Genomic DNA, 17,233 nt, shown 5'->3' with positions numbered 1-17,233 from the left:
TCATCGACGAGTTTAAGTGATTCATCGATGAACCCATAAAGGCACTTCGTCGACGAGGAGGCTAGTTCGTCGACGAACCTGAAATTTCCCGAAATCCCCAAACTCTCAGTATCCTCTCGTAAACAAGACATGTGTATTTCATCATCGAAATCTACGGGACATGTCGACGAAGACCCTGGGTTCGTTGATGAATCCCTGCTATTCTCTCTTTTAAATTTCCTTTCCTTTTCTTATTCTTTCCCTGTCTCTTTCTTTTCTTTTCTTTTATTAATTATATATATATATATATGCATATATATAATACACATACATACACATATATATAATATACATACATACACTACAAAAAAAAGGTCTTTTTAGTGATGAAAATATTAGTGACGAAGCAAAAATCTTCACTAATAATGAGTCATTAGTGATCAAAATAAAATTCGTCACTAATCGATAAGGCATTAGTGACAAAACTACTAATCGTCACGAAGAATGCATTATTAGTGACGATTTTAATTTTGTCACTAATACCTTCGTCACTAAAAGTAGGTTTCCCGCTCAAACTATTGCGCGAAAATATTGGCAACGATTTATTAAATATAAACTTAAACTTAAAGCATATATCATCAAAACAAATTTTGCCACTTAAAAAATTATTCTTTAGGAATAAACTTTGAGTACATGCTATTTCATCCCATAAACAATAGCCAATACTTCAAAAAGAAATAAACCAATCAACAAGGATATAAACAATTAAAGCATCGTATTGGTTTTTTATTTTGAACTCATGAAAATTGACAAGAATCTCTAAAGTTCTCAGCATACAAATCCTGGCATTTTATACTTTTGAGCACAATTATGGAAGTGTTTCTAATAAACACTTGCTTGGTCATCATATTCCCTTTTTCTTTTTACCTATGTATAGTTAAATCTATCTAAATCCTATTTCCTAATCTTAGGTTCTTAAGAAAGCAAGAGTTCAAAAATCATGTGTTTCCTTTTGGTACCCATTGGGTGCCAAGGGGTTTTTCTTCACCACCCATTCAAGCTTCCTTTCTTTGCCTCTAGCTCATCTATAAGGGCAAAAATATCTTATATGATCCTTTCTTTCACAATATTAACAAATTTTGTTTGTGTGAGAGGGTTTTGATTTATTTGCATTATTTTTGCTCGTTGAGGCATATCCATGTGAATTACAAGAGGATTTTAAATTCTTTTTGAAAAGATTATTTCTTTTTAACTCCCAAGAATTTATTTTCTTTTCCTCTTATGATTTTGTCATGATCTTCATTTTTTTTTCCGATCAAGTGTTTTATTTTAAAACAATTGCAATTTGATTTTTCAAATTTCCTACTTCTACTTTAAAAAGTTCATGATCTTTTTAAGCTTTTGAAACATGCTGTTCATTTTTACATTTCAAAGAGCTATTTTCTTCTTTCAAGATTGAACAAAGACAAGGTTCTTTTTGTTTTCATTTTGACAATTTTCCTTCCAAATTTTCTATCTTTACTTTCAAAGTTTTATGCTCTTTTTTAGCATTTTCACTAAGCTCTTCATTTACCCTTTTAAGGAAATCATTTTCTTCCTTTAATAAGGATTCCCTTTGCTTAACCAAAGCAAGCTCTTTCTAAAAAATTTTGCTCTTCTTCTTTACCAAAACTAATTCTTCAAATAATTTAGCACAATTATTTACTACTTCATCAAAGGAAGGATTATAATCCTCATCATCATCCGAACTAATTTCTTCTAGTCCATTGGCTACGAAGGAAAAATGTGTTTCTCACAATGTGTCTTGGTGAGTAGTATTAGATGAATCAAAGGTGAGGTATATTTCTTTCTTAGGCTCTTCATGGGTGCTTTGAAGCAAGTCCCACATTTCTGATCTAGATACTAGTGAAAGACTCTATTCATCAAGTCTATGAACACAGCTGGAGCGTTCGTCAGATCAATGGCAAAACGAGGAATTCATAGTGCCCATACCTGATCCTGAAGTTTGTCTTTGTAACATCCTCTGCTTTTACCCTCACTTGATGATAACCTTATCTGAGGTCGATCTTGGAATACACTCGTGTACCCTGGAGCTGATCAAACAGATCATCTAAACTGGGTAGAGGATATTTGTTCTTAATAGTAACCTTATTTATCTCCTTGTAATCAATACACATCCTCATATACTCGTCCTTCTTTTTTACAAGCAACACTGGGCTCCCCACGACGATACACTGGGTCATATAAATCTTCTATCTAACAAGTCTTGTAACTGATCCTTTAATTCTCTCAATTCAACTGGAGTCATATGGTAGGAAACCTTAGAAATCGGTGCTATCTCTAGAGGTAAATCTATAGCAAAATCCACTTCACGTTCGGGAGGCAACCCAGGTAACTCCTCTAGAAAGACATCTCGAGAATTCTCGTACTATTAATGTATTGTCCAACTTTAATTCATTTCCTGACACTTCCTTTACAAAAGCCATAAACCCCTGACTTCTATCCTGGAGCAATCTGCTTGCCTGCATAGCTGACGCTAGCTGGGATGGAGCACGTACACATGAACCAACAAATCTAAATTCCTGCTCACCAGGGGGTCTGAAAATTACTTCTTTCTGATGACAATCAATACTGGCGTGATTAACCTCCAACCAATCCATACCCAGTATTACATCAAATCCACACATAACAAACACAATCAGGTCTGCTGGTAGCACTCTCCCCTAAATTTCTATTGGATAGCCCCTGAGTACCCTTTGACATCGCATCACTGAGCCTGACGGTGTAGCTATTAACAATTCTATATCTAATGACTAGGTCTCACTTCCAGATAATTTGACATAGGATGCAGAGACAAAGGAATGAGTAACATCTAAATCAAATAAAACAACAATTGGATATGATAGAATAGTAAAAGTACCTGTCAGCACATCCGCAATAGTCTCTACATCACCTGATGTCAAAGCGTAAACCCTCGCCGGGGCTACATTCCTCCGTTGGCCTCCCCAAGCTGCTTGATATCCTCCCCGGGCCGCCTGATATCCTCCCCAATAGGGTTTGGGAGCTGGAACCTGGTCTGGCGGTCCTAGGCATGCACGTACCATGTGGCCAGGTCTCCCACAACGATAGCATACATCTCTCCCTGCTCGGCACTCCCCTAAGTGTCATCTTCCGTATGTCTGACATATTGGGTGGGTCTGCATACCCTGATCCTCCCGAGGTCCTGTCGTCTGCCTCTAATCTCCCCTATCACGACCTCCTCTCTATGGGCCTTGAATGGAGCCTGCTTGGAAACCTTGAGGCGTAGGCCTCTTTCTCTGACTCTGGGCTGCTATACCTCTCTGTATACCACTCTCAATAATCACAGCTCTATCTACAACATCTGCAAATGTTAGAGCCCTAAAACCAATCACCTGTTCAAACAAGTTCTGCCTTAGACCCTCTTCAAACTTTCTTGCCCTTTTCTTTTCGTCTGGTGCTAAATGTGGGGCAAATTGCGACAACTTAATAAATCGAGTTGTGTACTAGGATACTGTCATCTGCCCCTGTACCAGGTGCATAAACTCTGTTGCCTTCGTGCTTCGAATGATAGCAGGGAAATATCGCTCGAAGAATAGCTCCTTGAATCGTTCCCACGTCACTTGTATTACAACTGGCCTTTGCTCCTCAATCAATTGTGCTGATCTCCACCAGCGTTTTGCCTCTCCTATTAGTTTGAATGCTGCAAATACCACCTTCTGTTCATCCATACATGGGAGCACAACCAACGTCTTCTCAATGTCTTGGAACCCATTTTCAGCTATAATCGAGTCATCTCCTCTAGCAAAATATGGGGGCTTCATCCGCATAAACTGCTCAATCGTGCAGCTACGCTCCCCTGACCTCCTGGGCATCTCAGCCATCATCTGCTGGGTGACACTGCACAGTACTGCATCCATATCTCCACCTCTCATACTAGAAGGTCCTGGCTTGTCTTCCCCAACGTTCATGCCACTATTTCCTGAGTCCATCCTAAAAATAAGGAACACACTTTAAAAACCTTATCTCCTGTGCAAACCTATACTATTTCGTCCATCCTGGCACTCGACGACATGTGTCACGCCCCGAACCCGCAGGTGGGCCCCAAGTGTGAATTTCAATAACCTAACCTGTCTTTGTATCAATTTAAAACATACATGATACAACATAAAAAGAGGTCCGACCCCATGGGGTAAACGGATGCCCACATACATACACGCAATCATCCATACTCATCCATAATACGCAGGGGAATATGGTCTTTTATACAATAACAGTATCATACCAGAGTCCACACAACTAGGATATACATTCTCATAATTACAACACATACTCCAGGTGTCCACAAAACTATACTAACAACCTGGATACCAAAACTTGTACCTAAAAGGTACTAGCAGTAGCTACAACACCCCTTGCTTTCGGACGCTAGGATGCTACTTACCACCACCAGAAGGCCCTAAAAATATTGTACGTACATTCGGGGTGAAACACCTTTCAGTGAGGAAGAAAACAATTTATATCAGTGTGTGGCATACTAGTATCATTTTACATACTTCATAACACTGTACATACGATACAGTTTGAAACAATTCGTACAGTTTCATACAATTCCATACAGTTCCAGTATTTTCAGAAAACCATTCTAGTACATACGATACCCAACATACATATATACATACATACATACATACGGTCAGTGTCGTCACACTAGTTCGCAACTACACCAGCTCACCTCGTCTCACAACGATTACATTGCTACATACGCAACTACGCTGCGACGATCAAGGCCCAATGGTGAATCCATTGCCTCATAGGCAACTACACAAGGTCACCTAGTCTCACAGCGATTACATTACTACACATGCAACTACGAAGATCTACAACTTAGGCCCAATAGTGAATCTATTGCTACATACGCAACTACACAAGGTCACCTAGTCTCACCCTGATTACATTGCCACAAGTACAACTATGTTGCGACGACATAGGTCCACTGTGAATCCATTGCTACATACGCAACTACACAAGGTCACCTAGTCTCACAACGATTACATTACTACACATGCAACTACGAAGATCTACGACTCAGGCCCAATAGTGAATCCATTGCTACATACGCAACTACACAAGGTCACCTAGTCTCACCCCGATTATATTGCCACATGTACAACTATGCTGCGACGACTTAGGCCCACTGTGAATCCATTGCTACATACGGTGTAGAACACACCCTTCGGTGACCAGCCGAAACATACTGGTGATATTTTACACCCCGGATATAGAGCCGGCTACTCTCGCCCACGGTAGTTAACCGATACATGACTGTTTTACAAACTCCTGAAATCATTTTGGAACTCACGTTCCTATACATTTCAGCATACGGTAATTAGCCACCACATAGCTGTTTCACAAATATCTAGAACAAATATATACATACAAACATACCACACTTATTTGGTTTACGACAAATCATATCGTTTACAAATTCAAGTATACAATATATGCAAATATGGATTACGGTCACCACAATAATACAGTTTTAATGCAACCAACAGTTTTCCAAATAAAGTAGAGATGATACCCGAAATCCCCAATTTTCCTAAAAATTGTAACCTAAAAATCTCGTATTTTTACCCGATAGATTTTCCCAAATAAGTAGTCAAAACATACATACGATCGTAGCTTATAGGCTTACCGATCCCGATTTCAAAAGTGAACTGATATAAATAGAATCCCCTTACCTTAACCTGAATTCCAACTACGAACTCTACGGTCCTCAAAACTACGAACTGAGATCCCAAAACCTACAAACCATATTACAAAACATACTTACAATCTGTACTACTATACATATACCGAATCAGAAATGAAAACTGAGTTTTACCTCGATTTTGGTCCGAAACCCGAAATCACTCCGAACGAGATTCCGATCCACTAGAAACGTAGAGAATCTTTCACTGATCCTTGCAGTAACTTTGGATTTGCGATTCAGACGACAAACGACGAAGTAATCGAGGAGAGAGAGAGAGAGATTCAAATCCTAGAGAGAGAGAGAGAGAGAGAGAGAGAGAGAGAGAGAGAGAGAGAGGAAAGCCAAAACTTAGCAATGAAGCAAGCCCAAAAGATCTTTTATACGCCTTTGACCCGGAGGATTTCGTCGACGAATTGGTGCCCTCGTCGACGAAGTCTTCAGAGATTTTGTCGACAAGGTAGAAATCTCGTCGACGAACTCTGATATTTAAATTTTCCTCAACCTCTCAGTTTTTTCTCGTCGATGAACCTCTGAATTTTGTCGACGAGAAGCCTTCTACCTTTGTCGATGAATTATGGCCTCGTCGACGAAGTTTGCAGAATTCCTTTTCCATCCCTCTTTTACATATAAACCCACCTCACACGATTCGGGTTCTTACAACATGTTACGAGCATCCCCACCTGAGGTCATAAGGTGAAGAGGGCAGCTCTTCCTTACCAAACAAACAACATTCTCTCCCTTTTTCCGACCCAAGTCGGTAACATTGCAAGAATTCAACGCCGTCAAGAAAGAACCCAGATAGATGGCGGTGACACCACCAGCACTTCAATAAATGTTGACGTTGAGCTAAGACTCTAACTTAAGCACACACTTGTCCATTAAAGGTAGGGGAGAAGGGTCGAATGTTTCTATAATTTATTTATATATATATATATATATATATATATATATATATATATACACATATGTTCAATTTTCTTGTATTTTTTGAATTTATCCACCCCTAATAAACCAACGATTTTCATTTCAGTTCCCCAAATAAAATATTTCACCAAATTGGTCCATAATTTATCATAAGATTTAGCCAAACCCTTCATTAAATTACCCTTTCAAACTGAAAGCACAACCAATTAAACAATACTCATTTTAAATTAGCAAATTTCGATGATAAAATTTTTATAAGGAGAGGATGATGTAATGACCCCAAAAACGTATATACGATTAAAGCATAATAATAATAATAATAATAATAATAATAAATAAAAATAAAAATAAAAATTGTCATTAAGTTAATATCAATATGAAAGTGTTTCTCTGTTAGGATCATTGATTCCATGATCGATGTTTAAGAAAGACGTTGTCTAAGTAAGCACTTAGAGACCATTGCAGTTCAGTCTCTTCTTTGAGGTCGACTTGGTCAAAATGAAATTTAATAAGATAAACAGAGTAGACGTAGAAGATATAATGATTTCAAAAAAAAAAAAAAATTAATTAATTAAGTTAATTAATTAAAAACTAATTAAATGGGAGTGTCGACAAGCACTCCCATTTTTTTTTTTTTTTTGTGTTTCCCCTACATGTATTCCCATCCCCATCCCAAACCTATCCCATGCCCATTCATTCATTTTAAAAAAAATATATAATTTCACTCATATCTCTCATATTTTTATAAATTCCATTTTCTTTCCTAAATTTTTTCTATAAATAGGAAGCTCTCAACTTTCATTTTTCACAAAAAAATTCCAACGAAAGAGAAAGATTAATGAGTGAAAGAATTAGTGGTGGATGGAGAATTTTTATTATACTTAAAATTCTCACTCATCCACTCTTTCCCTATCTTATTTTTCAGAGATATTCGTTGTGACCGTCTCACAAGTTTAAGTAAAAGTAAATAAATTTTGATTATGTTAATTATTTTTCATAAAATTTTTTAGAGTTTATTTTTACGCTTATTTAATTATACTAGTTTTATCTTTAACATACTTGCGTTTATTTTTGAGTTAAGAAATGTTCTAAACCCCTTGAGTATTTTACAACATTAATTTCTATTCAAAAAAATATTTTTGACACGAAAATCATGTAACATGCGTTTATTTTTACGTTGCGTATTTCATGAAAATATGAGTAAAAATGAAATCTTTATAATGTTATTTTAATTGCATAAATTATATAATAAGATATTTTCAAAACCCCTTTATGGCCCAAAGGATATAAAAAATTACGAATGTTCGGTACCGTAGCCTAAAATTTAAACAAATCATAGTGTACCCACACTGTTTATAGAGTGGTTATATATGGTAGTGAATTTCTCCAAAGTGTACACCTTATTTCGGGTTATGACTTAATTGAGAAAATCTCACTTAATGATGATGTATGTTGATTTAGTTTGACTGCCAAACTAGTTAAGTTCAGTTTTCGGACCGCACAACTCAGTTATGAGGGTAAACATGACTTACGATTAACAAATCTAAGGAATATTTTTACAGTATATGTATATACATAAATAATTATGTGTATATAATTATTGATGATTTGAATAAAAATTATATGTTTATGTGAATAGAACCATTTTTGTGTCTAAATGATAATTTAAAGGAAGCGTATAAAGAAAAATACACACACACACACACACACACACACACACACACACACACATATATATATATATATATATATAATTAAGTATTATAATTACATTTTTAAAGTTAACAAATTCAATTTAACGGTTGCAGTGTATATTTATAAAATTTTATTGCTATAGTTGATGTTAAAAGTTTTATACAAATTTTTTTAAATTTACATTTATTTTAAATGCACTTTTGGAGTTTCAATATTAAATGCTATTTTACGAAATTATAATATTATGAAAGCTCATATTACACACTAATAATAATCTTATTTACTTACTGAGCGTCATCTCACCCAAATCATTATTTTACATTTCAGATAATTTTAAAAAGTGTACCATAAATATAGCGTAACAAGTGCATAGGCGGGAATAGAAAGAGCATAGTAGAATAAAAATTTATCATAATACAAGTTTAGAATATGTTTGTGTATTTTAGAATTTTAAAAATATTAATTTTAATAGTTGAAATATATATTTGTAACAAAACTAATTAGTGCTCTGGTAATAAAAATAATTTAGATTTATTTGTTTCCACTGAAAAATGTATATTAGTGGGTTCGGGTCCTTACATTTATATCCTAAACATGAAAGAAAAGTATAGCTTATTTTGAGAAGAAACAATTGACTAAAATTTGTTGATGTATCTACTTCAAAATTGTCAACATTTAACTAGATTAGTCTATATATGTCAACGATTCGATTGCCTGAATCAAGCCTTCAGACACCGAATCGAATAAAAAATTTTGATTCGATATGTTGATAAACCAAAACTGATTTGAACCATTTGATTAACCAATGACCTAATTAACTGACAGTGCAGTTTGATTATTTGATATGAGCTAATCCTTTAAATCATTATATTTATTTGAAAAAAAAATTAAATATTTTAATTAGATTTGATTTGGTGTGCATTTATAGTTTATTCATATAAATTAATCACTCAAAAAATAATTAATGCATTCTATTTTATAATTTAAGATCTATTATATAAATTATTATATACTAATACGTAATATAAATAATTTATATTGTAAATAAATTCATATGTTAGTTTGAGTAAGCGTTGGCTAAAAATTAAAATCAAATTAAAAATTAAAAGTCTAATAAAAAATATGAATCGAAACCGAATCAATAAATTGATTAACAAAAATTTTGATTTGATTTCAATCGAATCGATTTTCATATATTTTTGAACCACGTTAGATTGACCCAATGCACTTAGTAGTTTCTCCACTACCTGAGCGCGTGCCTACTCGAGAAGACGCTTTCTGTTGAGAGCCGAGGAAGGCCCTTATATCCTTCATTAAAGCCAGGCTCACGTCGAACGGTCGAAGAACGGTGGACAGAGAAGCAACTAACGTACAATCATTTTCTTCACATGACTCATTAACAATTGAGCTCCGCGCCGTCATTTCCTCTTCCCGGATTTCAAGTTTGTTCCCTCACTTCCTTTAATATTTTGTATTTTTTTTGGAATAAATCGTGAGTCTTCCCTTCAATATTTTCTGTTTCCCAAAACCCTAGATTCTTGAAATAAAGCTATTTGGTCATGCCAAATTTGGCTCTCGGAACACTGTTTTACTTGCGATCTCGATTATCTGATAAAAAGTTATAATTTTTATTGTAGTTTTTATTAATGGAGAATACGAGGGAAATTGCCATAAGTCTTGATTTGAACGAAGAACCCCCGGATGTTTCCACGATTAGATTAGGATCTTTATTGAACGAAATAGAAACAGCCCATGGCCAGATTGAAGAGCGAATCCGACAACTCGAGGCAGTCACATCTAGGGCTCGACAGCGTCATAGGTGGAGACAACCTCGAGCCCCCTCCGAAACCCCCAACATTTCTGTGACTAATTCGCATAATGACGATATTGCTAATTCTGAGGAACATGATGTTGCTGCCCCAGTAAGAATAGTTGATGAATGTGCTAAAAAATGCAGAAGGGATGGTACTCACTTGATAGCTAAGGCATTGGCGATGGATGCTGATGATCAGAAGACGGTAACCAACGGTGGGAGCTTTTTTGACTGTAATATATGCCTGGAAAAGGCAAAAGATCCTATTTTAACTTGTTGTGGGCACTTGTTCTGTTGGCCTTGTTTCTACCGGCTGTCTTATGTTCATTCAAATGCAAAGGAATGTCCAGTGTGCGAGGGAGAGGTGACGGATACAAATGTTACTCCAATTTACGGCAACGGAAGCAAGTCTCATGATTTGAGGTTTGGAGAGTCAGGCTTGAGGGTCCCACCTAGGCCCCGGGCTCCCCGGGTTGAGAGTGTTAGGCAGCAGCAAGCTAGCAGGGGTATATATACTTATCCAATCGAGGAAGCAATGCTGCTTTTTAGCAACAGAATTGCTGCAATGAGGGTGCCTGTGCCTCAATTGGATCTTGATGGTGCACCGCCCATCTCAACAGAAAGAACTAATTTCTTGAATGGTTCGAGTACTGGTTCCCAGGCTTTCCAGAGCACAATGGCAAGGGGCAGCCAACACCTTCCTTCTGCCAGGTTTTCGAGATTATTGTCACAAGGTACTGCTTCGCTTACTTCTCTTTCATCTGCATTGAGCTCTGCTGAAAGATTGGTGGAGGACCTGGAGGCTATTATTCATAGCCACCATAGAAGGCAGAGCCTGGCCCTGTCTCCCACAGTGGGTGACAGAGATTCTTTTCCGAGCATTGCTTCTGGCACACATTTGGAAAGTCAAACTCGAGATAACAGTGCTGAAATTAATTCTACAATGGCCCATTCATCCTCATCTTCTTGGAGAAGAAGCAATGTTGCTGCTGCTGCTGTTTTACACTTCGAAAATCAGATGACAAATGGGCCTATTGAAATCAACTTAGCAGTGCCACATTCTTCTTCATCTTCCAGGAGAAGAACTGATGTTCCAAGGTCTTCAGATACTGGCAGTGGAGCTTCTCGTGCTCCTAGAAGGAGACGGTTAAGATGATATCATTTTTCAATAGAATAAGAAATTGAAGTTTGTAGTAATATTCTTGCTCAAAACTGCGATTTCACTTTCATTAACAATTCTTAGAATACCGACGGGCAAGTATTTGATTCCACAGAGGAATCTTTGACTGTCCTTTAAGGAGCTAGTGGCTGTGGTTATTTCGGGAAGTCATGTGTTAGGCAGAGAGCAGATCATCTTTCTTGGTGAGCACTGCATGTGCTACTGCAAGCTTTATGTGTATTAAATACATTTTCAATCATATGCACTATATATATGTTCAAATTGCCAGTAATCATTACTTCAATTTTCGATTTGTTCAGTTGTTACCAATTTATTTTTCATATTTTATTTTTGATTGTGGACATCTAGCATGATGGATGGGATCACTGATCTTGCTGGATTCATTGTCTAAATGGCTTTTTAACTTTTACTATTTAGTTTTGTCTTTGTACCTGTCATTCCAATATATTCAACAATTAAAAAACAGTATAAGTTCTCAGATCTGATAATTAATTTCCTTAAGTTCTAACTTTTGTATGTAAAAATTATTTGGTAATCACATAATAGGCCATAGTTTTATGAAGTTCAATTTAAGGATTGCCTTATTGTTGAATTACTGTACACCCCATGCCTTTGTTTGGAAGGAAATAGTTAAATGAAGCCATTGTTTCATGTTTCCTTTTGATAGTACTTTGTTTATATTTCACTTGGTTTGTTATAATCTTGATCCTTAAGCCTCCTATATGTTCTTGATGCTTGGTTGGGAGCAATTTCTTACCTTTTTATCTCAAGCAGTGGGAGATGGTTTTGTTGACTGAGTTCATGTTTTTTTTTTTTATAAATTAATTAATTAGTTAATTACTTTGCTGCTTAAATAGATCCTGGTCCTGTTCAAGGTACGTTTTAATTTAATTTCTGGTGGGGTCGTCGTTTTTACACTAAACCCAGTGGCCGTACTTACTATTTTCCCCAGCTCTTATTTTCAACCAAAGAATTATGTTCTTTGTAGTCCAAGCTTCAAGAATTTTGTAAACTCTGATGTTCATCTAAATTCATTGAGCACTTTGTTAAGCATTTACACGATTGCACGTTTATTAAAATGCAATACTTGGACCTGGTACCCAGTTGATGTTATCAAAAATTTTTTTCCAATGTGGCACGGCTCGATACTTCTTTCTTAATATTTTTCAGTTGCACCGAGCTTAATTCTACAATTATATGGTGAGGTGTGTGCTTGTGTGTGTGTGTGTGTGTGTGTGTGTGTGTGTGTTTTATCAAATTGGGTGTTATGCAAGGCCCCAGCATCTCACTGTGTAGCATGTATATTCCCAGTGGTTTGGGGAAGAGTACTGATTTTTGGGCACCTGAGTGGTGCATGTGAGGCAATACTTAGCTGTGCAGGGTCGTACCTCTGGGGTGGACATCTCACCTGCACAGGCTGGTGAGAGAAGACCACAGTTGATTTTTCAAAAAATCCTTTTCCTTGGGGAACAATATCTCTAGCATTGGCATTAATACATGCTTTTGTCATAAATTAATGCCTATTTGTTTACCATGGAGTTGGCATGATGATATTGTCATCTTCTGTAAACCATTGCCAGGTTTTCTGGATTACTCCTGAATAACCTTCTCTTTGGGCCAATTCCTCCCTGTCCCGGAAAAAGAAAAGGAAAAGAAAAAACCCCCTTTTGTTATCATTTCAGAAGCATCACTTTTAAATTCCGAAGATTTTAGTATTGTGGTGGTGTCTTTGTTGTCCCAGACTCAGTTGGCTTGCTATTCTTTGGATTTTATGGAATGGGAAGAATGAGGAGATCTTTTGGAACTTGATTACATCTTTGCATTTGCTTTGGGATAAAGTTGTTGGTCACTTTTTTTTTTTTTTAATTATTTTTTATGTCCATAATACATGGTGATTTTGGGGTGTCTCTTTTGAGTGACTTGCGATGGAAGGCTATTGTGATGTAAATTTTTTATTCCCCCTAGAGGGTGTCTTTCCTCATTTTTGTTTGTTTGTTTGTTTGTTTTTTCGCCCCTTTTTGAGGATGCCTTTTCTTTGTCCTCCCATTTCTTATCGATTAGAGGGGTCAACTTGAGTTTCTCCTTCAGAGGTAAGTTCGTAGATTTTAGAACATATCATTCCTATGTTCTTACCCTATATTTAATTGAGAAACTAAATTACCTCCTGTTTTGGAATAGAAATAATTTTTACTTCTCTCATGGGTACCTCATCTGCACTTTTTTCTTTTCAGAATTCAGAAAATAATTTGGGTATGCAGTATGCAGTTTGGAGGATAAATATGTAAGCCTGAAGCTAACTTGGAAGAGCAAAAATTCTTTGCAATCTGCTTTTATATTGTGTTTCAATTAAAAGAGCCTACTTACGAACGAAATGCTGAAGATGAAAGGAAGTATAACTGTATAGAAAACAACATGTTGTCCATCCTTTCAGGGTTTGAAAAGTAAAATGTTGAAATACGGGGTGTTTTGAAAGGCATCTATTCTCCTTCATTGTCAATGTAACTGCCATTCCCATGTTGTCCCATACTCAATTGTTTTGTACATTGTGATTGTGCAGTAGGTGAATTGGGCAAGTCAGATTTAGATCATGAAAGCATGAACCAAGAGACCATGGGAAAAAAGTGCTTCACTGCTGCAATAATGCACAGGGTTGAGGAAGATGATGGATACTCAATTGGGGTGTCTGAAATATTTCATGTTTTATCTGGAGCAGGTTGGCAGTTGCTGATTAACATTTTTTCTCATCTACTGCTAGTGACATAGGTATCTGATGTCATTTTTTCAAGCGAGGGCATCTGTGAGGATATCTCTTGGTCGGCTTCGAGGGTCTCAGTTAGCAATGACAAAACCATGAGCAACAGGAGAGCAGCCAGTGCTGCACTTTAACAGCATGCAGCCAAATAATGGGCCACATTGTAAGTCAAGTGTTTTTCTGCTATGGTAAAGGGGCTAAAGAATATAAATCCTATTCTAATTCAAGTATCAGTATGTTTCTTCAGCATTGATGGGTTATTCTTTTCTATTTGCTGTACTGCAAGGGCTTGAACTTGGGCAAGAAATTTCACTAATGAAATGATGCTTCTGCAGCTAGGTGAATCAAAGAGAGGCTATTTCACATTTTCTGGTCTTAGAGAGCACTGGTACGAGAGAAGCTTTCGAGGTGAGGTTTTCACAATATTTAAATCATTATCAAGGTCACTGTCATGTATCTCAATTGCTGTATCTGGTTCTTTTTTTTGCTAGCCAAACAGGTTCTAAATGTTGTTTCCAAACAGTTTAAATCATATGAATGAGGGAAAAATACAAAGGGTATTCTTAAGGAAAAATTAGCAAAATAAGATCTAATTGAGCTCTTGTGTGATCATGAAATGCAGTTTGAGTTTTATGGAAAAAGAAAATTGGCAAAATTAATTGGTAAAAAGAGATGGACGTATAGAAGTCAATATAGTTGAAGTGAAGAAGTTGAGATTTATGAATCAGGGATAGAACCAAGTGCTATTAAATGAGAAAAAGCTTTTTAGAGTAGCACTAGTTTCGGTATAAGGTGTGATGGAGGACTGCCTACATCATTTTGGCCGCCTATTTGGCACAATCATTTTAGGCTTAGATTTAGGAAAATATGCTTGCATTAGTTTGATGTAGGGTACAAATACTTGGGTAGTGATGCTGTATTGATTGAACATTCATCATTCCAGAATTGGTCTCTCTCTCTCTCTCTCTCTCTCTCTCTCAGCCTTCCCAGATCTTCTTCTTCCTCCTCCTCTCTTCTTCTTCCTTCAACTTCTTCTCCTCTTTTTCTGTTTCTCTATCCACTCTGCTTCCATTCTCTGTTCTGACCTGCTGCAGTCTCTCATTTCCACTACCTCGTCTTTCTTCTTTTTCTCTCTGTTAATGGTTATTTTGGTCTTTCAGCATTATTAATATGTTCAAGTGTTATGTTGGTAAGGGGGAGACCTATAGTTGTGATTAGTTCTTTCACCCAATTATTCAACATTGTTTTAGAGCATGATTCTGATATCTAAGCCCTAATTGCCACAACCACCTCCTAAACCGAAGCCTAAAAAGCCCCTATATCGACTGCATGACTACCGTTGTACGAGAATTTCCAGCACCACCATAAGCCTCAGAAACAGTCAGCAACCGTAGGAAGCCACAGTAGTCATTGGAAATTTCCTGGATGACAGTACCATTTCAGGAACACCAAATCCCTTTAGATTTTGCCAAACAAACACTATAGTTGCCCACAGACACTGCTGATCTTCCCACATTGAAATCCCATTACCAAAAGGCCCTCCTACACGCCGGTTGAAGGAAGGCAGGCAGGGCCAATCCCATGCGGGTGGTGCGTACAAGGTTATTTCTGGTATGTTTCTGGCATGAGTTCTTCCTACAGTGCTTGAATCCCTCTATAAACATATTATTGAAGTTTTTGGTAATGTTTTTGTTCACATATCTCAACTTTTTTAGTTGCTCATGTGCGGTACTCGGGGAATGACTGTTTGATGCTTTGTGAAGCTGTTTGCCAATGTTTATTGAGTTCATGGGGGCCTGAAATGGTGGTGTTTGCTGTGTTTGTGATTCGTTCCTCGTGCACTTTTGGTTTGCTCTGGTTGTCAAAGGTCGTGTGTGTTGAATGGAGTCCATGAGTTCCAAAAGAATGTTGTTCGTGGTGTATTCTTTTATCTAGATTATATGCGTGTGCTTGTTGGGATAGAGTTCTCAAATCCCAAAAGTATGATTCTTTACTAGTCGCTTGTTCTAGTAAACAACATGCTGTAAATGTCTCAGAGGAATAGTATTCAAGATTCCTGCCGTATCAGGCATCCAAACATGCATCTCATCACATTGCATCTTTTGCTTTGAAAGGTTATCTTATAGTTTGTATGTCATTCGGTATCTCTCCCACTATTCCTTGGGTTCTCGACTTTGTTGCTATTGACCATATGATAAGTGTCACCTACTTCTTTCTTGCCCTCCAATTTTCTAAAAACCCACCTTAACTTAACCTTTGCCGATGGGTCCACTACTGCAAATAAGGGGATAGGAACAATAAATCCTACCCCCTCCACCTTTCTTTCTTCTGTTTTATACATGTGAGAAAGCCGTGAACCTACCGAAGTTAGTTAATTCAGTTATTTTGTTGAAAAGTCAGCAGACAACTCAGCTTACAGTCAGCAGAACATCAGCAATAAATTTATTCAGTTAACAAGTTGCAGCCAGTGTGATTCTTATTTAAAGTTCTGTTTAGTTGTTCAAAGTGGAATACAACTGTCATCCATTAATAGCACAGGAGTGAGTTATTTTGTCGAGGAGCTTGTCATATTCTTTGCCTTGTTTCTAGGTTTATTTAATGAGTTGTTAAGTCCCTAGAATATTAAAATCTCCTATCTATTCCTCATGTGCTCTGCCCTATAAATAGTGGCCTTATTCCAGTCATTTGAAGTAGTGAAAAAATAGAAAAGAATCTCAAAAATCCAGCAAAAAGTGCTGCAGCACTGTAGCATTTTATATATGTAATTTCTTCATCAAGTCAGTAAATTAAAGAGGCATTTTTCAGTATTTTTCTTCTCTAGTTTTTCTGTTTCTATTCTTCTGTTCCAACAAAATTTGGTATCAGAGCTATGTCGTCCAGCACCTCTTCCTTTGTTGGAACTATGTTCAATTATTCTCAAAACCAAGTACCCATCTTTGAAGGAGAAAATTATGGGTACTGGGCTGATCAAATGAAAATTTTCTTCATTGCCCGAGACTTATGGGAGATTATTGAAGAAGGGTATGATGATTCAACTTCAGCAAATGATGATTCATCCTCTACAAACACAAGCACAGCAACCTCATCTTATAGATATGCCCAGAACAAAGAAAAAAT

At 36.7% G+C, this 17,233-nt stretch overlaps 1 protein-coding gene across 7 annotated transcripts in view; it reads left to right on the top strand.

The window, feature by feature from the left end:
- Window positions 1–9,546: 9,546 nt before the first annotated feature.
- LOC131165088 (uncharacterized) overlaps window positions 9,547–17,233 on the top strand; it is a 58,144-nt gene continuing 50,457 nt past the window's right edge. Inside the window, exons 1-6 of one of the 7 annotated variants that reach the window (XR_009139423.1) lie at window positions 9,608–9,813; window positions 10,009–11,546; window positions 13,596–13,645; window positions 13,922–14,077; window positions 14,151–14,279; window positions 14,452–14,524. Coding sequence is in view for 1 of the 7 variants with exons in the window: in XM_058122759.1 (XP_057978742.1) it covers window positions 10,018–11,340 (1,323 nt within the window). In the remaining 6 variants the exon portion in view is untranslated. Of the gene's footprint in view, window positions 9,814–10,008; window positions 11,636–13,595; window positions 13,806–13,921; window positions 14,280–14,451; window positions 14,700–17,233 lie in introns of those variants that run through there. The other 6 variants (XR_009139427.1, XR_009139425.1, XR_009139424.1 and 3 more) reach the window with 6 other exon arrangements.

The sequence above is a fragment of the Malania oleifera genome, chromosome 9, assembly GCF_029873635.1.
Source record: "Malania oleifera isolate guangnan ecotype guangnan chromosome 9, ASM2987363v1, whole genome shotgun sequence".
In the NCBI taxonomy this organism is placed as follows: Eukaryota; Viridiplantae; Streptophyta; class Magnoliopsida; order Santalales; family Ximeniaceae; genus Malania; species Malania oleifera.
The sequence above is the reverse complement of the archived record's forward strand: the minus strand, read 5'-3'. Positions and strand labels throughout refer to the sequence as shown.